This window comes from Mixophyes fleayi, chromosome 4 (assembly GCF_038048845.1).
Source record: "Mixophyes fleayi isolate aMixFle1 chromosome 4, aMixFle1.hap1, whole genome shotgun sequence".
In the NCBI taxonomy this organism is placed as follows: Eukaryota; Metazoa; Chordata; class Amphibia; order Anura; family Limnodynastidae; genus Mixophyes; species Mixophyes fleayi.
Window position 1 is genome coordinate 324,233,810 of NC_134405.1, and position 26,631 is coordinate 324,260,440.

Sequence of the window (26,631 nt, forward strand, 5' to 3'; positions counted from 1 at the left end):
GACTGCAATAATATATTGCTCTAGAATTTTTTTATAGTTTTTAAATTATTTTTTTATATATTTTTTTGCTTTTTTTTGTATAATTTTTTTTGTTTTTTACATTTTTTTGGAGTTTTTAATAATTAGACAATTACTATGGACTTAGCACAGAAATGCACAGGACTAAAGCACCACTGGACTCAGCAGGACAGAGCACAGGACACAAGCATAAAGCACAACTGGACTGATCACGCAGGAGTACCACTACCCTACAACCTCCCTCTTCCCTGATGTCAGGCGAAATGAAAATGATCTCCTGGGAAACCCTTCAGGGAGGGTGCGTAAGTATTCATACACCTAGACTGAAGTCAACAATGAACCATCTTGATCTGCTGAGCTCTTCCTAGCAGAAGATGCAAAATTTTGCACACCCACCACCATCATCATCAGTTATTTATACAGCGCCACTGATTCCGCAGCGCTGTACAGAGAACTCACTCACATCAGTCCCTGTCCCATTGGAGCTTACAGTCTAAACTCCCTAATATACACACACAGACAGACATAGAGAGAGAGACAAGGGTCAATTTGATAGCAGCCAATTAACCTAGCAGTATGTTTTTTGGATTGTGTGAGGAAACCGGAGCACCTGGAGGAAACCCACGCAAACACGGGGAGAACATACAAACTCCACAGGTGGTGAAAGTGACAAGGACAGGTAGGAGAGAGCAGGACAGTCTGCCAACTGTCCTGAATCTGGTGGGGCAGTCCAGAATTTGGGTGACTGTCTCGCTTAGTCCGACTACAAGGACAGTTGGGAGGTAGGTCCTGCTTCACACTATACTGCTAGTGAAGGCAGAGCTGCGTGTACCTAACAGTAGTGCACATAGATTTGCCTGTGTATTTGTCATAAATGATAATCCACCTGTCTTAAGTGCCCTGGGACCCCGGAGCCTTATTCTAGCTCTAGCGATACTGTAGTGGTTCTTGCATTGATTCCATTGCCTGCCTTCTACATTGCATTGGTCCAATTCTCAGATCACTTTGTTGAACATATGGCCAGCCCCCATTGCACTGACAATATCATTAATCCTGCCTACTTTGTACTTAGTATATCACCAGCAAACCCTTAGAATAGCTCTCTCCTTCTTTATACCATTGTCTGCCAACCCTTCCTGCACTGTTATTAAATCAAACCACCACCAATCACTGGCCACATTTAGAGTTCATACATAATTGTTACAAAATAAGTGTTTTCTTGCAGATGCTTGAAGCATTTTACCTTTGTGGTAATCGCACTGGATAGCCATTTATTAGAAGGATTATTTTTAATGCATTTTTTGAAACACACAGTACACATTGTTATATTTTAAAAAGAGAAATTTGACTGGTAGTTTACATCTCATGATGTCAGGGAAAGATGCAACAGTGCAGTGAGGTGCTCATATGCTGCTTTGGCAGACTGATCAAATAGGATTCTGCCAACAAGTTTCATAATAGTTACACTTATTAAACAAAGTCAGATATGTTTCTATGAAGGGGATTTTGGAAGGATGTGTTAGTAAGCAACTAAACAAGTTTAAGCACAGAGACATAAACCAGTCGCAGATAATGTAAAAGGATTCATGTATTTTTATAGCACAGGACTGGCGGCTTTTCCCTGCTTTGCTTTAGAGATGACCCACTGTGTCTTAAGTCATCGAATCCAGGTTTTCCTAAATGTTACTACAACCGAATTCCAATAGTTCTAAATCCCGCCTACTTTTGTGTTGGTCCCACCCACAGTTGATTTGCACCCAGCCAACATGAGGCCACTTCAAGAATTTTTTCCAGGGCCACTTATTAAGTTCCCAATCCGCCCCTGGGTGCATGCATGTGTCATTATAACTTGTATACTGTAAATAAGGAAAGTGACATGAATAGGAGGAGAGGAGGGTCTGGGTTGATGTCATATATAATTAGCACCAGAATAAAGCACGTGGGGTGAGATAACTCCGGACCAGACAGGGTGTGAGTGAGAGAGAAACATTATAAACCTTGTAGTAGGTGTGGTGTCGTGACTGCCTGTAACCGCACAGTGCTGCTGCTAGGGGGCGCTGGAACCAATGTTTGCATGGAAAGAAAAAATTGAGGCAGTCACACCCTGCACAGAGTTGGGTTTCTTTTCATTACCAACTTCTCTCAGAGTTCATCTCAGCTAAAGTCCCACCATGCCCGTCAAAGGAGGAACCAAGTGCATTAAGTATCTTCTCTTTGGCTTCAACTTTATATTCTGGGTGAGTGTTATCTCCTTGTACCCCAGGGATAAAGGGGCTGGAGGAGTGAATATGGGGACTGGGGGGTAAGGTTTAGTCTGCTGGACACATGCATGGGCTACTGTGGCTTCACTGCGTGTCTATTAAGCTTTTTATTGTATGTGTTCTATTTAGGTATTATGTGCATATACAGTCTATTCTTCACTGTGGTTACTATGTTTATTTATTTTATATATTTTGTATGCTTTTTATTATTATTATTAAGTTGGCTACTTTTGTTTTTCTTGTATCGTGTTACATAGCACAGGTTACACCCTAGATCAGACGTAGGCAAGGCAATGACTCTGCCAGATGCTGGCTGGAGATGCTGGTACTTGTAGTCCGCATAGGGGCTGAATCTGCACATGTTGCCCAGGCTGAGCACGGGATAAGGGGGGCGGGGGGGGGGGCGCACGGTGGGCTGCACACTACGCCCCTGTGTTTAACCCATCCAGAGGGGGTTAGCCTGGAATGCAGCTTCCAGCTGGAATTAATGGAGGCAGATGGTTTGTCTCCTTGTCTGAGATCCACACTGACCTCATTAGGCACAAGAAGGGGGTAGGATGGTTACAGAGATCCCAAAGCTGCACACTTGTTGCTGAACTAACTGCAGTCCCTAATCTCTGACTGTGATGGAGATTGTTACACACCTAGCAGTGGAAATGTGTGTATATGTATGTGTGTATATATGTGTGTGTATGTATGTATATATAGAATGTGTGTGTATGTGTATGTGTGTGTATGTATATATATATATATATATATATATATATATATATATATTTTAATATTCTACTTGTGGACTAAAATAGGCAACATTTATTGTTTGAAAGACCATACTGGGAGTTGTAAATGGAATAAGGAGATTTGACAAGTTTTGCTCAGCAGACTAAGTCAATAGACGACAATCACACAAACAATAGTCATTAGACCATGAAGTTGTTGATAGAAAAGGGGGAACTGAATACTGAAGTCACAGCCTTTCTTTACAAAAAAAGGAAAAAAAAAGATCCCCTTGAGCATGCAGCTGAGACTGATCTATTTCTGTGTTTGACATAATTAGGAGCATTGGTGTTTTGCAGCAATTTGCCAGGGCGTGTATCTGTTTTGAGGCCCTCCTACATGTCTGTTCATTGTTCAGCAAACATTGGCATGAGGACAGACTCATGAAGAATGGATTGTACAGTTACAGGGTTCTTTTTTTTTTTTTCCATTGAATTTTAATGGGGAATTCCAGTTTTGTTGGTAACTGTGTATGACATAATTTTCTTTACTGCAGAAATCTATACATTTTTTTGCCCTTTAATGAGGAAGCAGCAGATAAACTATTAGACGTATATTCTTAAGTAAAATTCATGTGGGAAGCATGTGATCTGTCCATTAACGAGAGGAAGTAACACTTTCTGTTAACCTAACCACACATTTTGCAAACCAATCACAATTTTTGTAGACCGCGTTACCCCCACAGACGGCAGTCTAAATCTTGTTATGAAATGCAACCAGAAATTGATTTCCATGAATAATATCAAAAGATTGCAGAATCACCCCCTGGAGAAAGATTTTTCCAGGTTTACCATAGCAAAATTACAGCACATGCAACAATTTGATTGAAGAGAAATTTTCCAACATATCCAGTCAAATTTACAATTTAATTGCATGTCTCCCACACACAAAGAAAAGTATGTAGTCCAAAAAAATCTAATTGTACAACTAAATTGTGTTGTGTGAGGACTTTTCCTAAACTACTCAAGTACAGATTGTGTTTATAGAAGGTGACATGCTTTTTAAAATGTGCCTTCTGCCCATTTCCCCTTGTAAAGTTTCTGGTAAATGTTTTATTGATACGTTCTCCCGGCTGTATATTTCATCATCACCATTTATTTATAAAGCGCCACTGATTCCACAGCGCTGTACAGAGAACTCATTCACATCAGTCCCTGCCCCATTGGGGCTTGCAGTCTAATGTTTATACACTTGTTTTCAGCAAATGCATGTAATGTAGATACAATACACGTTTACTATAATCCAACTGTAGTTTCATTACTATTACTATTTTCATAAATAGGTGTCATCTGTGTCTCACATTATCACACATAAAGCAGTCCCTCTTTCATTACACTGAAGGCTTGCAAAGGAAGAAGGGTCCTGTCTTGCAGTCTACTAGGTAACAGACATACTTGGTTGATTCGCACATACATGTATGACTGGAGAGAGCTCTGCTCATCATATATGGAATAACTGAGCATGTTTTGCATGGCAGACATTTAGTAACTTGATGTTGTAGTGTAGAGGTTGCTCAAACTCTGCCCTCAAGAGCTACTATCATGCACAGGTGAGTTAATCTATTTTTCTGTGTCCGTAATTATCCCGCCTGTTTCTAGGCAGAAATCCTGAAAACATGACATGTTGGTAGCTCTTGAGGACTGGTTTTGAATCTCTCAGTTGCAGTGAAATCTACAATAATCTCCATTATGGTAGAGCTGCTTATAGACGCATTGTAAGGTTGAATATTAAATGTTATCTCCATATAATGTCTGGTTCTGATTGTAGTCTTGACTATATGGCAAAGTGGTCAACTAGGCAGAATAGCAAGACTGCGTACATATGGCCTTACTTTCTATTTGTTGTAAGTTTATTAAATGCGGCTCATATTGTATGTAGAATAGGATGAATTGTCATTTATGGAGATTTGCCCACAAACGCTGTAGTGAGGATTGACTAAAGGAAAATGCAGAACTCTCCCCGCCATCGCTGCAATGGCTTCTTGTCTTGTCATTGGCAAAGCGGGATCCACTCTGTTACCTGGCTCTGCACAGTCAGGAACTAACATAACCGTTTTAAGCTCCCCTTTTGCTGGTGGTTGATGCAGGGATAAGAGATCGTTATGGAGCTGGTCGTGTTGAGTTCTCCTAAACTTCATAGCTGACAGGGTATGCTGGGACTTGTAGTTTCACAACACCTGAAGAGCCAAAGGTTGTCTAGAGTAGACAATCACTAGAAAATCCCCCCTTTGTCTGTTCCAAAGTTCTCCTTTAAATGGGTTAAACAATTTTAGATAACACCCTTCTCAAAAAGAAAATCGTGCTTCCTGAGTACAGCGCATAGAGTGGAATCCACCTCCGGGAACCTCTCTGATAATGGAAGCCACATGTCAGTCCACACATAATGCTACTCATTTTTAAGATTGAAACACACTGAACATTGCTATATAGTGGTCTATAGAAACCTTCCATGGAGGTCTATTGAATCGGCCAAACAAGGGAATGACCCAATTTTGCATGTGAGCTGTAGCTCGAGCCCAGTGTACTGGATTTTAGAACACAGCTCCTTAGGTGCCTTTAGTGTTCCCCTACCACCCAGATGTAATGATACCAATGTCTCAGAAAACAAAATAAATGAGCCGGTTAATCCTTATTTATTTGAGGTTACAGTCCCTTTAAGTATTTGTTTAATTGTGTTCATTGGACATAATTTTGTTTTCCCTGTTTGCAACCTGTGAACAATCCCACTACATCTACCTACGTTGGAACCTCTGTATCCCAGACCACGCCCCCCAATGATGACCTAACCAACCCCGTATCCAATGTCGCACATGTCTTGTATCATTAGGCCACGCCTCCAAGCTATTGTACTGCGAGAGAATTGTCACACTTCAGTGAAATAGAAAGAAGAGAGAAAAGGATTATGGGGAAGAGGAGGCAAACAATAGCATCTCTTCATAGAAACTAGATAAAGTCCTACTGCAAGAATACACTATACATTCAGCACTTAATATATGCATTAAAGAGAATAAAGCAAAGTAATTCTATTTTCTAGTAATGTCTTTGTTTTTTGCGGTTTGTGTTTTTTGGGATTTTTTTTTTTCTCCCCATGCTCTTTTTACTCGGAATAAGCATTTTTGCCCAGTCGGTGTACATCTGCACCTAGGAGTTGGTGATACTGGCAATCTAGTGGATGTTGGTTCTGCAGTTTACATTTGTCGTCAGGGTTTATTTATTTTTTTTACATGCAGCCTTGTCTGGTTTACAAGGAGCTGCCCAGGTTGTAGGGACTGGATCCAGCATTTATTAGCATTTTATCACCGTGCTGTAGCCCTTGCATAGGCTGCTCAACCTGCCAGTGAGAGGGAGGATTGAACAGATTCTGCCAATTAGAAGTGAGGCCCTCTGTGATTACCTCAGCAATGTTTCCACTTACAGGTTTTATTTCCCAGTTTTTCAAGAAAAAACAGTTTAAGACCAGGGAATCTGAAAGTGGAAACTCTGCTTTAGGGATAGACAAGCAGCTCACTAAACAACTGTATGTGAGTGCTCTGCAGCCCGGATAAGTATATCTAACTCAGAAGTACAATGTATAACCCTATTCTGGTGTGCAGGCTAGGGGGCTCCGCATTGTTCTGTGGTGCCAGACAATAATAATATATTATTTTATGTAATGTCTTTTCTCCCAATAGGGCTCAGAACACTTTACATTATGGTAACGGGTGAGGCAGCCATTTTGGGCGCACTTAGCTATTCTAGGGTCCCTTTTTCCAGTATGTTTTTGGATTGTGGTGGACTGGATTACCCACAGAAACATGGGTAGAGCATACAAACGCCACACAGAAAGACCTTGATAGGAATCAAACCCATGACCCCAGAGCTGTGAGGCAGCAATGCTAACCACTGTGCCGGGCTGCCGCGTTTGTCCTGTCATATTGATTATATGGGGTTATGTAAGGCTATATGGAGACAATTTAAGGGACATTTGGGTCATTCAATGTACGTTGTCATTCTGTGTGCGTCCCTTTAATAAAAAAAAGATATACTTTTTATTATAGCTCTCATCTGTGTTGCATTAAGCTCCTCTTCTGTTTATTCTGCCAATAATGAATGTCTGGTGTGTTTGAATATGCACAAAATACACCACTCTTACTCCATGTCCATTTAGCTGGTCAGCACTAAAATAATAATTCCATTGTGCGGTCAGTGTGCAAATTAAGTTTTTGTGGCACTTTAAGTGCCCTTTAATTCAGCGGTGCCATAACTATTATAAATATCTTTTTCCACCAGATCCACTTGACAAATGTATTTATTTTTCCATTAGACAGTGCCGTTCACAGCCCTTTAATGATATTGTTATCCTTCTTGGCAACTACGATGTTTCTATAAAGTTTTGGCCACTGCAAATTATGTCAATCCTAGATGGCACCGCCCCCCACAAAATGGCTGCCTCCCCTGTGTGTAGACATGTGTATATATTCATTCTCTTTGATTTATTTTATCACCCCCCCACATGCAGAAGATAGTTTGTTTACAGCAAATAACTATCTGTTTAATAAGTAACTTCTGTCTGTTTGAACTAGAATGTAGCTCTGGTTTATATGTTTTGTTTAGAGGTAGCACTTAGTAACTGTAGAAATGATTAATTAAAACAAACAGGCGTGGCTCAATAAACCCTACACACACCCCAAATTGTCCATTTTCCTGCATGCAGTCATTTTATGAGTCTGCGAGTCAGGAAGTGATTTGTGAATTAGCATGTCTGAAAGGTCCGTTCCATAGTTGTGTAAGGTTAGTAAATAAGCTTCACAAACCCAACGCATAACATCTCTGCTCTTATTAGAAATACATTAGGACGGAACTATGCAAATTGCACCATTCTGGCCCCGCCCCTGCAATTTAATGACGCCAACGTGTCATTTTACAGCGGGGGGAGTGGCGTGGTGCGGGGAATCGTGGCATTATGCCGCTAATGCTCCCCACTTCCTAGTGAAGTGGGCTGTTGCGGGAGGATGCCATACTTTTCCAGGAGACCTACCTGGAATCCCGGAGTTTCCCGGACATTCCGGGAGAGTTGGCTAATATGGATCAAAGCTGATTGGTTGAGATACTGCATTATGCACGTTTGTGCTGGTGTAATAATACCTGTGACATTTCTACATTTATATTTACCACAGTCCCAAGTTCTGGCTCGTTTAACTCTAAGCTCTTTGTACTGGATTTCAGGCTATAACTAGACTGTGATTATAGCAGAGTTGATCCTTAAATTCTAATCGTCTAACATGAAAAGCTTCTGGCAAGACTCAAAGCAAATTATTCTGTTTTGGGTTTTTTTTCCCCCTGAAATTTTAGATCGTAGTAATAACTCTGAACACTGACTATTGAAGTTGTATGGAATTTGCAAACAAAATGTAATTTTTGCTCAAAATCCTGATCCAAAGCTTGGATTCAGTGCATTCACAATAAAAATTAAAATCAGTTTTAAGCACATCCCCCTCCCCCCAAAAAATGCTAAAACTGTTGCATGCTGGGTGATGCATAGTTGCGATTGAAATTTTCCTATTCTTGTACTAAGCGCGGATTGTGTGTTCCTTCAATCTCCTGTTTAAAGTGAGACCTAAATGAGGATATACAAAGCAGTATTTTAAGAGAAAAAAGGAATGTTGAAATTAATAAGGGGTGCTCCTAAAATGACAATCGGACCGTGATTTGACATTTTTACCAGCGGGAGCGGGGCCAAACGCAGCGATTCCCGGTGAATCACCTCGTTTGAACCGAATTCTGCCCACTTCACTAGGAAGTGGGCAGATCAGGGAGATTGCCACACTCTCCCGGGAGTCTCCTGGACATTCCGGGAGAGTATGCAAGTATGATATAGAGGTACACTTGGTTATTACTCTGCCAGAAACGCCCCCATCGTTTTGCAGCCCGGTGGATGCTGCCGTCTTGGGTCACAAATCCATACGCTTTCCTGCGTTTGCGCAAAAGTAGTCACATGACACAACAAAATTACTGCTGTGTTTGACACTTTCATAGCGTTTTAGTTTTCACATTCGGCATACATTGATAAACAAATACTTTAATGATCTGTTATTGTGTTTTTTGTTTTAAACACTGATATTTATTAATGTTCTTGTAGTACACTGTGGTTCAAAGTTCAGGACCTACTTTCTCTCTGGGCCGGAGTCATTAAGAAGAGCAAAGCAGTAAAAAGAGTAACTTTGCACCTGGGCAAAGCTGTGTTGCATTGGAGGGGGAGGTAAATTTAAAATGTAATGGCAGATTTATAGTCGTACTTGCCAACTCTCCCTAAATGTCAGGGAGACTCCCTGAAATAGAGGTGATCTCCCTCACTCCCTGAAGAGTCTGGCATTCTCCCTGATGCTGAGCCAGTACAAGACGTGGTTGGCTTCGCCATCTGTGGCATGATGACACAGTTCAGAAATTGTGTCCTTTGTCCATGTATTGATGCCTAAGGAGGTGGCCATTTTCATGGAGACCAAGATTTAATCATAGACTGACAGGTAAGACAACATGACTTCAGTAATGGAGACAGAAATGTAAAAGACACTTCAGTCTCTAGAGATTCATTAGCTGCTTTTCTTTAATGCATAGTCTCTCCCGGAATGTCCGTGAGACTCCAGCATTTCTGGGAGACCTCCCGGGGTCCCGGGAGAGCAGGGCAACCTCCCAGTTCTCGCCCCCACAATAGCTAAGTTGAGGGGGGGCTTAATGACGCAAATATTGTCATCTTAGCCATCATGATGCAATTTGTCAAGCCCCGCCCCCACACGCCCACCTCCCCTGGGATCTCCCTGAAGCCAACGAGGAAAAGTTGCCAAGTATGTTTATAGTTGGGATAGGGCATGTCCTAGATCTACTTTAAATTTCAGTGTAAAAATAAAGTTATCAAGTATTTGTGTGCTACATGAAAAATCAGCCAGTATTTCTTATGTGCAAAATAATAAACTAATTTGCACCTCTTCCTTAATGACTCGGGCCCTCTGTGTTTATGTCCTCTATAAAACATTTATCCATAAATAGATCTTTGTATTCTCCTAGTTATTAGCATTGCTATAATAAAATAGTTCAAACAAACACTTCCTTATTGTTGCTGTTGCGTAAACTATGCAAATGGGGAAACCAGAACTAGTAAAAACGCTTAGAAAGCTTCGGAGGGCAGACTATTGAATGACCAAACCACCACTTCCCCAGCAGACTCTCTCTTACTACTGTTCCCCGGCAACTCTTTCTATGCGAGTTATCACCTCCCAATCCTCAGAGAATCCATCTCTCCGTCACCGGGAGCCAGGAACCATGAAAACAACATCCAAGAAAGCACTCTACATACAGAGAGCTAATAGATCAAACCAAAATATTAACACATGAGATCTTGTACAAACGTAAGAAATGAGGACGCGTGAATCTAAAAAAAAAAAAAAACTCATACGCTACTATCCTCCTCTAGCAAAAATTAACACCTCGTTGGCCATCTCGTGCAACAAGTGGCAAACTGCACTAGTTTTAGCTGTTAACAAGCGCATACATAGAGAAACTTAAAATCGTAACCGCCAGACAATGCGGTGTACTACCAAACTGAACCCCCTGCGATAAAAATATGTATGTATATACAATTTTTATTTTTTATTTTTTTTTGTGGTCAAAGGGGAAATTTAGAAGTTGCGGTATGGCAAATGTAAGTGAATGGTATTTGGTAGTTTTGCAGTGAAAGCAGTAGGAGAAGTAGTGATGTGGCGTACCACTGTAACCAGCCCACTTTCGACTACTGTGTGAATCTCTCCCACTCTCCATTGAAATCAATACAATCATGATAGCGCGTAGGAATCTAGTAAGAGCCTATTGCATTGATGGCTTTTGTTGTTTCAAATTGCCCTTTTCCTGCATGTATTAACCGCTATCTGCAGCACTTATGCACGTGGTGTATTTTATTATTGTTGCAAGAATACAATTTTAACAGTTTGTGCTGATGCAATGTTATAGATGTTTAATGGTTTGGAGACTGCAAGTTTAAGTGAAGCCATAAGCTGAGGACAATTAAAATATCGTGTTTATGCTTTTCTCAGCACTTACCATTAAGGGTTAAGTTTTACTTACAGCCACAGTGTGGGGAGTGGTTAATGTTGATGCTATAAATTATACTGACATGGCGGGCTGGGCTGGCCCTCTTGGTTCCTGGGTCTTCGGATACCTCCCTCCCGCCCTTCATAGGTTCATTTATGTTACGGTTCGAAGGTGCTACCGTTCAATTGGCCGCACGTCACTGCCTCTTTCACATTAAACCCGGCTTTTGGTCCTCTTTGGTGGAGGGTCTCTTGTTGTGCTTTGGGCAGGCGCGTCAATGTGAGTCGAGAGGGGGCAGTCGCGATGATGCCAAGTTTAGTACCGGCCAATGGTAAAGACTTGGGTTTCATAAAGTCTTGGGATAGCGGTAATTGAGATTTGCCTTGCGCTGTATTGGATATATAAAGAAAAAAAAAATTAATTACCCTCATTCTCTACAAAAGGATAGATTTGCCCAACCTTCTAAATAGGGTTAGTGGAAGCGTTGCCCGTAGCAACCAGTCAGATGTTCTAGAATGTGCAAGATAAACGATAGCTGCAATCTGGTTGCTATGGACAACGCCTCCAGTTTTCATTTATAGAAGGTTTAATAAATCTACCCCTTTGTGGTGAATGAGGGGATTTTGTTTTGTTTTTTTTTTGTTTAAGATGACTCTCCCATTTCATCTGCTTGTACAAGCACCCTTGTGAGGGTAACCTTTAAACCTTAAGATATTTATTGTTGGTAAATAGGCTTCATCCTATTGCAGGATTCTCTTTTTCCTTGTATAGTGTCCTATAGATTTGTTTTACAATAGAAGGTTGTATTGGTGATAATACACCCTGCTGTGTTTATATTCTTAGTGGCCTTTACAAAAACTGTTTACGGCAACATGTTTTAAACACTGCTGCAATTTTTGTTCTAGTTTATACAACTTATCCGAATTTACTGCAAGAAGCTGTTCTCCAAAGAATTTTGAACAATGTATTTATTGTACTGGTAGAATTGTTTGGAAATATACCTGTGGCGGAAATTGATATTTAAAGGGATATTACAGCATTATATATTGTCTGGATGTATTGCGAGACAATGTGTATTCTTCTATAGAGTTTTCCCGTTTTCTGTGATAATTGTGCCCACTAAGTGTGCTAATTCAATCTATGGGTTATGTCATACTTGCCAACTCTCCCGGAATGTCCGGAAGACTCCCGCATTTTGCGAGAGTCTCCCGGGCGAGTGTGGCAATCTCCCGCATCTGGATAATTCTGCCCACTTCCTAGTGAAGTGGGCAGAATTAAGTCCCAAACGCCGCGATTCCCGGTGAATCGCGGCATTTGCCCCCGCCCCCGCTGTCAAATGACGCGTTTTGCGTCATCACGTCATGGGGGCGGGTCCAAAATGACACCATTTTGGAGCCCCGCCCCCGTTACGCCCACCTCCGCAGGCTCCCGGATTTGACCAACAGAAAGTTGGTAAGTATGGGTTATGTAAGTAAAAGACAACTTGCTATTCCATCTTCACAAACACAATACAGTTTTGTGACCATAGCAGGTTAACAAAAACCATATCCACATCTGCTTAGGATGTACTGTTGTATAATGTGGTGTACACCAAGACTGACCACAACGACATCTATAACTGACTTGTCATGATCATTTTAATGACCTTGTACAATAAAATAGGTGGATGAGTTGTTCATATGACGTCACAATCTTCTCACACCAGTCCACTATCTCAATCTGTAATTCCCTGCTTGCCTCCATTCCCCATTTCACAATAAACATTAAGCCCTGTCCTCACTACAAAAAAAAAAATCATACACGTGATCCGGTCACTGTACAAGATCAGTGCTCTTATGTCCTGAAATACTCTGTGCTAATGTGAAAATACCATTATGCAGATTGTCTGGAGGTTGTTGTAGCCCCACCCACTTCAGAACTTAGACGTTCAGGAGATGAAAAATGTGTTCTGACCTGAATGAAATGGGTATTAAGGTGCAGTGACAGTATTTCATATGATAACGGCATAGAGAAATAAAGATTAGGGCACACAACTTTTCTTAGCTAGCGCTCTAAACTCCGCCCGCCCCTTCTCAGCGAATCGCCACATTTTTTTTTAAAAGTAATGATCTTTGATGCTTTGGCATTATCTAATCACTTCTACTTCTCTTTTGTCTTCAACAATCCATAGCCTAAATGTATACTTTGTTATCCATTTGCTGTAATAATACTATTGGAGTGTTGATTTCTGTTTGTTGCCATAGAAATATAACACTTGTAGTTTTCTTTAGTCATACTTTCTTAAGTTGTAGCGCAGGAGTCTTACAAGCGGAAATACCTGTTATGCTGGAAACTGCTAAAATAGTCTCTATATGAACAACTGTTTCTAACCCCCGAAATTGTATATTATGTTCATAATTAAACACAAAGTTCTGCCACCACTAAGATTTACTTCAGCAGCTTATGCTCTTAGGAAATCTTCGGTTATTCCCTGTCTGATCCCAAACTAGAATCACAACCCAATTTAATCAGTTATTGTAAACCAAACAATTCCCTGCTTTAAATGTAGGATTATAAAAGAGACCTATATGACAAACGAGTGTAAGAACACAAAGACAGAACATAATGAAATGGAGTTTAATGGGACAAAAATGGTGATAACAAATTGACAAGCAGAAATATAAATGCAAAGCTGTTTCCTTCATCAGTTAAAAAAATAAAAAGGCCCCAAGAAGTGAAAATGACTTAACAACATTTTCAGCACTTTAAACATTTTTCACCCAAACCCCCCTTTCCTTATGATCTTAGGACTTCATGTGTGCTAGTATACTAATCTGTTTTATTGCACTTTTTGTTCAAAAAAATCTAAATCCATTAAACGGTGTGTTTTTCCGGACATGTGCATAATAAACATGATTATGTTATGGCTTCCTTTGGGACATACATTTTCTCCATAGCTTCATTATGAGTTGGGATCTGCTGATGACACGTCATTAGGCCTATTTTGCTGGTTATCAATTTGTACATAGATTTTCCCAAACATAGGTTATGAAAAGTATTATTTTGATGTATTTTTTTTTTCCTTTAAAGAACAGGTCTGTCCTTTGAGGGACCTCAGCAACTGTCCTTTGTGACTGACTTGTCTAACAAACTTTTAGCATGTGTGGGGCTGAGCAATAAACCATAGTTGACAGGTTCTCTGCCTAAAAACCAGGCCTCTCTCGCATATAACAATATACATTAACTGCTTGTTTACTTGCACACTGTGATTTTACAGGTTATCGAAATTAACTCCTATCTTTGGGAGGGATCTTGAACATTTGAATACATTTTATCATCATCACCATTTATTTATATAGCGCCACTGATTCTGCAGCGCTGTACAGAGAACTCATTCACATCAGTCCCTACCCCATCGGGGCTTAGTCTAAATTCTATAACATATACACACAGAGACTAGGGTCAATTTTGATAGCAGCCAATTAACCTACTAGCATGTTTTTGGAGTGTGGGAGGAAACCGGAGCACCCGGAGGAAACCCACGCAAACACGGGGAGAACATACAAACTCCTCACAGATAAGGCCATGGTCGGGAATTGAACTCATGACCCCAGTGCTGTGAAGCAGAAGTGCTAACCACTAAGCCACCGTGCTGCCCTACTCCTAATTCCCGATCGGGTCATAAAAATGGCACTGCAGTACAAGATTTGTTTTTTTTATATAAAAGCAATAATAAAATGTTAATCTGATGAGGGTTTCAATCATAGATGAGTCATTTTCCGTTAGTAATAGTGCCGTTATGTGGGCCTACCTAAGTGGTGGGATGTGTCTCCAGTTTTTTAAGAAGCCTCTGGAGTTGTGCAGGTAAAAATGCTCCCATTAGTTTATCAGCACTCGTTTTGTAGATGCAATAGCGATTTGGCTTCTGAGAATTGCTACCCCTGAGGTATTGGCACCTAAAGACCACTGAATGATATTTTGGAAGTGGATATGCTGCTGCAGTGTATTTGGTACAATCACATTGTAGACTTAAATCTCTTTCCCTTAGTCTCAGGACGGGACAGTTGGAGTCATGTCAGAAAAACCAGTTTGCACAATGATCTTGGCTTCCTTGCAGTTTCGTTTGTTACATCAGGGGAACAATGAGTCATCTTGATGGAAAATCTGGGTAGAGCTCCGTGGTGTCTCCTGCCAACAACATTTCTTCCAATTTACAGTTTCTCTTCCAGAGACACCTAACAGAATTGCTTACAGGAGCTCTCCTGCAGATTACATTATTGGTCTGTGATGCTAACCTGCAACATTTGCTACGTACATAGTTTTACCGGACTGGCTTTCTTTTCTGTATGTTGCAGATAGGCATTTATATTATAAAGCAGTGTCGTTTAATTGTGTTCTCTGCAAATGGTGCTGCTGTGCATTCTACACTGAATACAATTGTATTTAGAGTGGTTTTGAGTCGTATCGAAGGGCAACACAACTGTGTGATGTAAAGACATGGCTGTTTGTATCTGTTGATGGGAAACCTAAGAGGGACTTGTAAACACTGTGTGGAGGGGATTAGAGTACATTTTGGGGCGGCACGGTGGCTCAGTGGTTAGCACTTCTGCCTTACAGCACTGCAGTCATACGTTCAATTCCTGACCATGGCCTTATCTGTGAGGAGATTGTATGTTCTCCCCATGTTTGCGTGGGTTTCCTCCGGGTGCTCCGGTTTCCTCCCACACTCCAAACACATACTGGTAGGTTAATTGGCTGATAACAAAATTGACCCTAGTCTGTGTGTGTGTCTGTCTCGGTCTGTGTGTGTGTGTTAAGGAATTTAGACTGTAAGCTCCAATGGGGCAGGGACTGATGTGAGTGAGTTCTCTGTACAGCGCTGCGGAATTAGTGGCGCTATATAAATTGATGATGATTAATTTATTTATTTTTTATTTAACTTGGAAAGGATAACTCCAACCAAAACTGAAGTCAGTTTTGGTTGGAGCCTTTAAATACCACTAAACCTGAAAGGTTCCTTATTTTTTAGAAATTTTCTAATATTGGCAAAGGTTTTAGGACTTCATAAACTTACGATCCTAAGAGAGTTACAAGCCAGTTCCCTTTCATTAACCGCAGGGCAGTGTAGCCCATCCGCCTTTTCACAGAAACTGTCTGATAACGGAGAACCGTTTATATTTGCTGTGCAGTACAAACTAGGGATGAGCGCGCTCGGATTTCTGAAATCCGAGCCCACCCGAACGTTGCGGATCCGAGTCGGATCCGAGACAGATCCGGGTATTGGCGCCAAATTCAAAAGTGAAACTGAGGCTCTGACTCATAATCCCGTTGTCGGATCTCGCGATACTCGGATCCTATAAATTCCCCGCTAGTCGCCGCCATCTTCACTCGGGCATTGATCAGGGTAGAGGGAGGGTGTGTTAGTGGTCCTCTGTGCTGTTTAGTTCTGTGCTGTTTAGTTCTGTGCTGTGCTGTGCTGTGCTGTGCTGTGCTGTGCTGTGCTGTGCTGTGCTGTGCTGTGCTGTGCTGTGTTCTGCAGTATCAGTCCAGTGGTGCTGTGTCCTGTGCTCTGTCCTGCTGAGTTCCGCAGTGCTGCTGGGTCCTGTGCCGTGTCCTGTTCAGTCCAGTGGTGCTGTGTCCTGTGCTCTGTGCTTCTAAGGGCATAGTTATTTCCCCACTATTCCCAAGTTTTTTAAAAATAAAAAAAATTATTGGTGCGAATCATAAAAGTTCAGGGTTTTTAATATATTGTGGTGACCCACTCCTCTACGCAGTCCAGGTACAATTATTGGTGCGAATCATAAAAGTTCAGGGTTTTTAAGATATTGTGGTGACCCACTCCTCTACGCAGTCCAGGTACAATTATTGGTGCGAATCATAAAAGTTCAGGGTTTTTAAGATATTGTGGTGACCCACTCCTCTACGCAGTCCAGGTACAATTATTGGTGCGAATCATAAAAGTTCAGGGTTTTTAATATATATTGTGGTGACCCACTCCTCTACGCAGTCCAGGTACAATTATTGGTGGGAATCATAAAAGTTCAGGGTTTTTAAGATATTGTGGTGACCCACTCCTCTACGCAGTCCAGGTACAATTATTGGTGCGAATCATAAAAGTTCAGGGTTTTTAAGATATTGTGGTGACCCACTCCTCTACGCAGTCCAGGTACAATTATTGGTGCGAATCATAAAAGTTCAGGGTTTTTAAGATATTGTGGTGACCCACTCCTCTACGCAGTCCAGGTACAATTATTGGTGCGAATCATAAAAGTTCAGGGTTTTTAATATATATTGTGGTGACCCACTCCTCTACGCAGTCCAGAAAGATACCTTGTTGCAACGTTTTGGACTAATAACTATATTGTGAGGTGTTCAGAATACACTGTAAATTAGTGGAAATGCTTGTTATTGAATGTTATTGAGGTTAATAATAGCCTAGGAGTGAAAATAAGCCCAAAAACTTGATTTTTAAACTTTTTATGTTTTTTTCAAAAAAAATCCGAATCCAATACCTTAAATCCGAACCGAGACCTTTCGTCAAGTGTTTTGCGAGACAAATCCGAACCTCAAAAATAACGAAAATCCGGATCCAAAACACAAAACACGAGACCTCAAAAGTCGCCGGTGCACATCCCTAGTACAAACCAGATATAAAATATCTGTTTCTGTCACGTTAGACTTTTACACACACACACACACACACACACACACACATTCCTTTTAGTAGCTGCTTTTATATATGGTAACCTAATTTAGTTAAACAACTCCCATCTCTTCAGATGACTAATTCCGTAATTGGTATATAAAGCAGACGTGTTCTATTTCATAACAACCAAGCTTTGAGCATTCTTGTGCAGGTCTGTCTAGTGAAAGCTAAGATGATTGGTTGATGGGAGTTACGGTATGTACTGTTTAGAAAGATTCCGTACAATGGTTCTAAATTAAATCTCAATACTTGTAGATCAGTTTTCATGTTATCCTTTTGGTACAGATTCACTTCTGTATATGGCTTGTTTATTGCTTTAATAGTAAGAAGTAACCTGATTTTTATACTTTCTCTTGGTCTCTCCAGCTGGCAGGAACAGCTGTCCTTGGAATAGGACTATGGCTCAGGTTCGATAACCAGACAAAGACCATATTTGACTCGGACGCAAACAGTTCATTTTTTACTGGTAAGTACTAGACGATATACACGCATTTATCTGGGTGACTAACAGCCAGGATTTATGAACGTGACTACCCTAATATATAAATCTGACCAGTGGCGGAACTAGCATTGGTGCAGCAGGTGGGGTGCAGCGGGGCCCATGGAGATGATGGGGCCCGCTGCCTGGGGAACTAGCGAGCTGTGGGCCCCTGTTCCCTGCATCAGGGCCCACAGTTCGCAAGTTCCGCCTCTGCACCTGACCCCACTGTATACTGATGTATTGTGTATCCGACATTGTCACGATTATTGGTTTCGTTCACACAATACCTGCCTCTAGTGCTGTACTTTAGAGGAGAACCAAAATCCTAAATCTAAAAATACAATGTGCTGGTCTTGTTTCAAATATTTCAGTTATATGGACAATGGGGGAGACTCAATTGCTGGCGATAGGCTGCCTGCAATGTTCGCCTGTGCACATTGGCAGCCATTACTTTTAGGAATCTCCGCTCATTTTTCGGAGCACCTCTAAGGGGTGCAAGATAAAATGAGCAGAGATTACTGACATACACGTAATATGTCTCTGTGGATGTTCCAGAAATGCTAATTAAATCTCACCCAATATTTAACTAGATTGGTGGGAGGGGGTCAGTATGAAACTGGAAGAGCAACAAAGCTCTTTCAAGAGCAACTTAACTTTTTGTATTGACCATATATATTTATAAATTAGTTGCATGCACTGACTGAAGATGCTGGTCAAACACATCAGCCTACGCTTGCAAACACTGAATTCCTAGAGGGATGTAGGATTCCACCCTCCCCCCTCCAACTTGAAAGTATCCGGGTTATAATATAATATTTTATAGATCTATTTTCTTTGCTCTTATTGCAGGAGTCTACATCTTGATTGGCGCCGGAGCGCTCATGATGTTGGTTGGTTTCCTTGGATGCTGTGGTGCCATTCAGGAGTCAGAATGCATGCTGGGATTGGTAATTTTGTTTTTTTAGTATATTCAGGGTTTGCTAGCCTGACCGATTTCTTTGTTGCACATAAAACAGTTGTGGTTCTTGGCTTAGTTTATTTACTAAATAAGTTCATATCCCTTCTTTATAATAATATTGATTCAAAATACTATATAGAGAAAAATGAATAAACACAGTCACAAAAAGTACCTGATCTTTCTCAGTTACTATGATATTGTTTCAAAATACTGTATAAAAGACAAACATGGAACATCTTGGTGAAAGCAATAAGTCGCTAATTTTGCTGTGATTTACAGTGTCCATGCTTCAGTGAGGTCACTGGTGCCTGCTGAATTGATGGGGTTAATTTTCCTTTATAAGGATACATACACACTGGCTTTTTGAAACACATTTTTAATACCTGTAAAAACGCCTTTAAATTGCAATGTGCTTATGAATGCGTCTTTACGCGAGTTTAGATTTTGACTGGTGCGTTCAAGGGGTGTGTTTTTGCTTTTTCATTTTATTTTTATTTTTTTTCTTTGTCCCAGGTTTTTTATTCCTAGATTTATCAAACCTTTGAAAAAGGAAAAGTGGAATTGATGCCCATAGCAACCAATCAGATTCTAGCTTTTTCTGTAGAGTGCATTAGATAAATGATAGCTAGAATCTGATTGGCTGCTATGAGCTGTAATAAACCTTCCCCTTAGTGTATTGAGAATATAGTCACAATTCATGTTTAGAAGTTGGTTATGTAAACCATGAGCATTTTCTATGTTCGCTCACCCACTACAATTAATTTGCATGACTGCTTACACTAGAACTTTGTATGTCGCAGGATTAAACTGTAAAGCATAGTTTATTTTGCAGCCGATGCATTTTTTTCAGAAATAAATCTATATTATATTGTCCTACTTAAATGAACTTGCAAATAATATCTCTTCCATTTTTATTTTTTCTCCCTCCCAGTTTTTCGCTTTCCTCTTGGTTATTTTTGCCATTGAAATTGCTGCCGGAATCTGGGGTTTTGCCAATAAAGATAAGGTAAGGCTGTTTCATCACAATTTGCATTTATTAAAATAAAACAAATCTCCTTTTTTTAATGATGAACACTTTTCTGACATCTTTTGGCTTCAGTATGTTATGGAGAAATACATCCCCCCGTAATACTGACTGAAAGAACAAATGTTGCCCCCAGTCTACCCAAAGTCAAGCCAACAGCAACCTTATTTTGCTAAGTCTGTTTTTGTCAAAATTGGACCCTTGGGAAGTGACATTCCTCTCCCTATGTTTGTAAATCACTATCCCCCTGCACCCCCAAAACAGTAAGTAATGCCGATGCGCGTTTTGCTGTCTCAGCTTTGCCTAGATAAAGCCGACAGTGAAACGCGCGTCAGCATTACTGTCTGCGACTAATCTAATGAATTGATAGTTAATGCAATAGTTTTGGATATAAGAGTTTTACTGCTCAAATCCCAAGTTAGCAACATATTAGGAAGGTATAGTTGAATGAGGGAGGGCTTTGTCTTTGTCCAGTACTAGGAGTGACCGCTGGGATAGTACCTAACAGCTATTGTGCTATGATCATTTGTCCATGACTTGGGGTAGTGTACTGTTGTTCAGTTACTTGCAAGTGTTTGTTTCTTTATCAATCCAATTAATACCCTGTCTTATAGAGTAAATGGCTTTATACTTTAATTCCTAATTGGTTGTCTGTTATAATAATCTACTTGCAATACAAATACAGAGATCAAGGGTCACAGCCAGTATTTTAAAAACAAGTTTTTGTTTCACATGTATTTTGCTGCTTTAATTATTTTAACATTTAGAAAAATAAGTTTTTTATATTTTATTGATATGTGTTGGATTTAGAAGATAGGGCACGAGATAATACAATTGGGACTATTCCTGTGCACCGTTATCCAGTATTCTGTTTAGTCTTGTCCTGTTGATTGTGTGGATATTTAAAACTGCAAAAGCAGGTGGGGTTTTAAACATCTCGTGGACAGGGTTTGGGCTGAATGGGGGTGGGGATTATTTTGTCCCGAATTCCTGATCCTAAATGTTGGGAGGTATGCTATATATTCCATTAATTTGGTCTGTTTAATCTATACTTAAAACAAACCAAACTGGATGTGTGAATTAATTTGACAGAAATCTTGCATCACTACTCTGTGCTTTTTGGGGATCCTGCTCCTTCCAGTATATAATTTCTCCTGCAAGAGCAGTGCACTCTCCTCCTGCTAAACATTCTGATAATCTGATTGGCTATAGGTTCTATTCACGCGCACTTCAAGTATGGGGACATAACAGACCAGCAGGACACGATTGAGGGCAAAAAATTTTTTTTACAGAAATGAATTGGCCGAGTTCTGATTAATTGAACAAAAATCATTTTAAAGTGTTTTTGTTTTGTTTATAAAAAAAATTCTTTTTTTCCCATTTGATCAGAAAGACTTGCCAATGTTTACCGTTACATATCTAACTGTATGAAAACATTTGTTGGAGACTTGAAATGTCAATTTGTTCATTTTTATTTTTTTTATGATCTGTAGGTTGTTGAGGAATTGAAGAGTTTTTACACGGAGACTTACAGCAAGTACCTTCAGACTAAAGAGGCATCTTTGAAGGAAACTCTAAAGGGTATCCATCTCGCCGTAAGTTGTTTTTGGATTTAGTTTTTTGTGATATTGGAGTTTTATGTAGTGAACACCTGTAAAAAAAAGTATATTGAAAGCTTGTCAAGTTATTAGCATTTTTCGAGATGGAACCCAAGGTCACAGTCTGCTTTAAGACTTTAGTAGGACCAGGGCAAAGATTATTCGGGACCCAGGACATACTTGCCAACATTTCAGAGGGGAGATCCTCATGCCAAGTGCGGAGGACCTGGTCACACGAAATGCGCTATTGCGGCCCTGCCCCCTAATACAGAGGGGGAGGAGGAGAGAGAGGATGAATGCTTGTGGACCGCGACTTTAAGCCCCCCACCCACTTTATTAGGGAAGTGAACAGGATGCAGATAGAGATATCAGAGGGCGTTACTGCTATCCTTTAAATTTCATGATACATGGATGTTATAAACCACCTTAATATATGCTTTTCTTTCCCCCAGAAGGATTCAATAAAGTTAATAGTAATTTGTAAATGTGCTTATTGGAGATTATAGATTTTTATTTTATTTTTGTGGCGTTCTCTTTTTTTTAACATATTATTAAATTGTTGATTTGTTAAAATGAAAAGAGGGAGATTAATTTGAAATATACACAGATTGCTTAGAACTTTATTTATCCAAATTTTCATATTTAGGGACCCTGCCAGGGAGGGATCCAAGGCTCCTTATCCTTCGATGTTCTCCCCATAGACTAGAGCGGCTAACGCCATCGGGGTTGAGCTCCGAATTTCGGAGCTTGATAAATAGTGCCTAAATGCAGCCCCCATAGACACCTATGGGGACTGCATTTGCGAATGATGAGGCTGGGTCCTATAATTATAAATGGCCCCATTACTGCGTAATGTGGTTTTCGGGGATTTTTACCTCTTTGGAGGTTGATAACTAGGCACCTTAGTTTGTTCCATTATCCATGTAAATATATCTAATTGGAATAAACAATTGTGTATTGATTTTTCTGATATTCATAATGAATTTAGTGCTTTGCTCTCTTTGTAACAATGTGTTTATTTCCTAAATTTTGTTTTCCAGTTGGACTGTTGTGGGGTAGCTGGCGCCATTGATAATTTACTTACAGACACTTGTCCTCCAAAGTCTCTTCTGAACACTCTCACTACACAGGTGCAGTACTTCGGCATTATTAAGCTGAGCTAAGTGTCTGCAACAAATGTGTATTTACTTGTGCATGTGTGTATGTTTACTATTTTTAATGTTACCGCTGTTTTGGTGAAAAGAGGACATGTGTAAAATGTATATGTATGTGTGTATATATATATATATATATATATGTGTGTGTATATATGTGTATGTATGTATGTATGTATGTATGTATGTGTGTGTATGTATATATATATTCACACATATATATATGTATGTATATTTGCAAATATTCTTAGATTTTACTGGAGCTTGTTGGTTACATAGACAGTCTAATTATAGGGCGACTGAATCAAAGAGCAGAGTTGACAGGGTTAGCAGTACAAAGACAATTGCAGTTGACTTGTGAACAGCAGCGTATATACTCCAGCACAAACAAGTTCTCCTACATTTCGTACCACCCAATAGGCCTCGAGTGAATCATGTCTCTTTTCTCTTTTTAGTCCTGTCCATCAGCCATTGAAAGCGTTTTCAATACCAAGTTCCACATTATCGGAGCCGTCGGGATCGGAATTGCTGTAGTAATGGTATGTATATTTTGATATGCGGAGTCCGTGACAACAGGATGGGGCAGCGATTCACAAGCACCGATGCTGCTTATCCCTAGTTGTGTTGACTTTAGCACCTGATCTTGTTCAGCAAGGTGACATCTCTTGAGAAGAGGGAAGAGGTCTATCTGGATGATGGTTGCACTCATATGCCAGTATACGCTTTCAAATCACAGAAATAACTGCAGTGTTTACACTTCACTCAATGGGGTCCATCATGCTAGTTTTTAACACCTATGCAACAGGTTGCCATCTTAGGAGGGAGGAGCTTCTCTAAGCAGGCAAAGTTTGAGTGACAGATTTGCAGACATGCGCTGTGTGGATTCATGCAGGGGCAGTGATGTCACAGTACCGCGGATGACTTTACTCCAGCTCTTTCACCTGTATCTGCTCCCATTAGGATCCTAAAGTTCTGGGAGAGGCTCCACCTCTGTAATAAGTTACTTTTCAACAGAGCTACAGTGGAAAGTCTGATTCATATTGACCTAATGTACAATGGTTCAGGTGTGAGAACTTCAATATGAATATATATATAACTACCAAAGTTGCTAGGACACGATGAGAAAAGTAACTTGTGATTCGGTGTTGCCACTAGATCCTAGTGCAGTGTTGGCTAACCTGTGACACTCCAGGTGTTGGGATACTACGAGTCCCAGCATGCTTTGCCAAAATATAGCAGCTTATTGCTGGAAGGGTATGCTGGGACTCGTAGTTTCACAACACCTGGTGTCACAGGTTAGCCAACGCTGTCCTAGTGAGTGGATAGTGTTTTCTCATTTATATTGGATCAGCCCCCAAAATGGCTGCGTATTCTAAGAGTATGCAATAGATGTATGTTTAAAAAAAAAAAAATGCAGACGAAATTAAATTTCATGAGGTGAAAATTCCAAACTGGGAAGAAGATAGTGCTTTAAGCTCCCCTTTTTTTTTTTTTTAAAATCAAATAGAGGGGCGAATAAGGCTTAAAGATTGTACCAATGCAACTGACTAGACCTATAATTTAATTACGTTGAGGCAGAAACCTCAGATGAAACATTTACATAGGTTTCGTGGCTGGCTGATTTGGTCCAGCTGAGATGATTAGCCCAAGGCAGGGTTTCCCAAACCCACTCCTCAGGGCTCCCCAACAGTGCATGTTTTCCATATCTCCTTGCTGGAGCACAGGTGTAGTCATTACTGACTGACACATTGTAACAGATCCACAGGTGATCCTAATTATGTCAGATGTGATCCAGAAAACCTGCACTGTTGGAGAGCCCTGAGGACTGGGTTTGGGAAACCCTGGCCCAAGGGTTAAATTTATCCAACATTCTACAAAGGATATCTAGTACATGCTAGAATCTGATTGGGTGCTATGGGCATTGCATCCACTTGAAGCTTTTCAGGCCATAAATCCACCCATACCTCATTTTAGTTTCCATATTGGATAATTCCACAGTAACTTGCAATAGTGGAACTTTCCCTGTTAACATTCGGTTATTAGAAACTTAAAATATGGGAAAAATAAGTATTGTGAGCTAAAGTTGTTTTTTTTGGGGGTTTTTTTTTTTATTACTTTACTTGAAAAAGGGAACTGTCCTGGGGAAAATCAGGGGACATGGGAGCTCAAGTAGTGTGTAACCCATAGCAACCAATCAGTCGTCTGCTTTTTTTTCTAAATGACGCTAGAGAACGATCGCTTGTCTCATTGGTGGTTGTGGGTTTCAAGTGCCATTTTCTGAACCAAATCTTACAGATTAGTAGAAGCTTTTAAAATTGACAACTCCGCTACTTTGTTTTCGCAGATCTTCGGTATGATCTTCAGCATGGTTCTTTGTTGTGCGATCCGAAACAACAGAGAAATGGTATAATGAAGTCCGTTCATCAAATGGGGAGGGGAAGCAGGGAATAACAATGTTATTTTAGTGTTTAAACAGCCCTTTCTAAAATAAAGTTATGCTATATTTTTGTTTATTTTTAATGCAAAGCTTTTTTCCATTTTTTTTTTATATTTTTTTTTTTTTGTGTTTTTTGTTTTTTAAGATTGTATTATTCAGATGTAAACCAATGATACAAGGTACACTATTTGTTGATGGGTTAAATTCATATATATATATTGTATATCTACAGAAAGCTATATTCCGTGTTTTCTAGTTTTGTCTTTCGCTTTCTTAAAATATTAATCAAGATCTAACTTATCTTTAAACGTAATTTGGTACTTAAAAATAAATAAAACAAAAAGTACAAATAAAATTGTCGTTTCAATCATTCTGTGTGTGTGTGTGTGTGTGTGTGTGTGTGTGTGTGTATATATGTATGTATATGTGTGTGTCATTATTGATCTAAAAGTGGAGGTGTTGCCCATACAACCAATGAGATTCTAGCTAAGATTTATGTATTACACGCTAGAACATAATAGCTAGAATCTGATTGGTTGCTATGGACAACACCTCCACTTTAACTTTTTAGGTTTGAGAATTCTACCCCAAGTGATGTTCAGGAAGCCTTTCTGTAGTTATATCCCATGCATAATAGTATTCGGAAAGCCTCATCGGTCTATGGTTGAGTCCCACCCATAGCCGCTATGTGTTAGACAATCAAACTTTTCCATTTTCGCATTATCTTTTTGTATACAGTACTGTACAATATGGCTGCACTCAGTCGGGTATCGCAGATCTGTATTAGAAGCCAGTATTGAGTACCCATTTATAATTTTCACATGAAACCTTAATATTGTAGACATTTATTGAAGTGCTGTTTCATTTTGGGGGCATTAGTTACACTTTGAATATTAAACTCTTTATTTAACTAAAATACAGATATGTTACCTCTATCACCACTGAGCAGTCACAGCAATGCAACCCAGGGAGTGTTTACTTGTCCATGCAAAATATATAGCAAATATTCCCTCAGGTGCCAATGTCGTAATTTTTTGCTGTTTCCAAAAACACACAAGGATGTTTGAGACTTTTTTTTTTCCAGAAAACTTACACACTATAGCTATTGCATTACAGAAGAAAACTTGTAGTTATTGCTGGCATGTTTGAATAAAGCCTGAGGAACAAATGCCTCTCCC

At 40.0% G+C, this 26,631-nt stretch overlaps 1 protein-coding gene across 1 annotated transcript; it reads left to right on the forward strand.

The window, feature by feature from the left end:
- The first annotated feature begins 1,986 nt into the window (after positions 1-1,986).
- Positions 1,987-25,808, forward strand: CD9 (CD9 molecule). Its single transcript, XM_075210226.1, has 8 exons — positions 1,987-2,255; positions 18,168-18,267; positions 19,132-19,229; positions 20,172-20,246; positions 21,758-21,859; positions 22,903-22,992; positions 23,472-23,555; positions 25,361-25,808. Exons 1-8 carry the CDS (start codon positions 2,190-2,192, stop codon positions 25,424-25,426), a joined length of 681 nt encoding a protein of 226 aa, XP_075066327.1. The 5' UTR covers positions 1,987-2,189; the 3' UTR covers positions 25,427-25,808.
- The last annotated feature ends 823 nt before the right edge of the window (positions 25,809-26,631 follow it).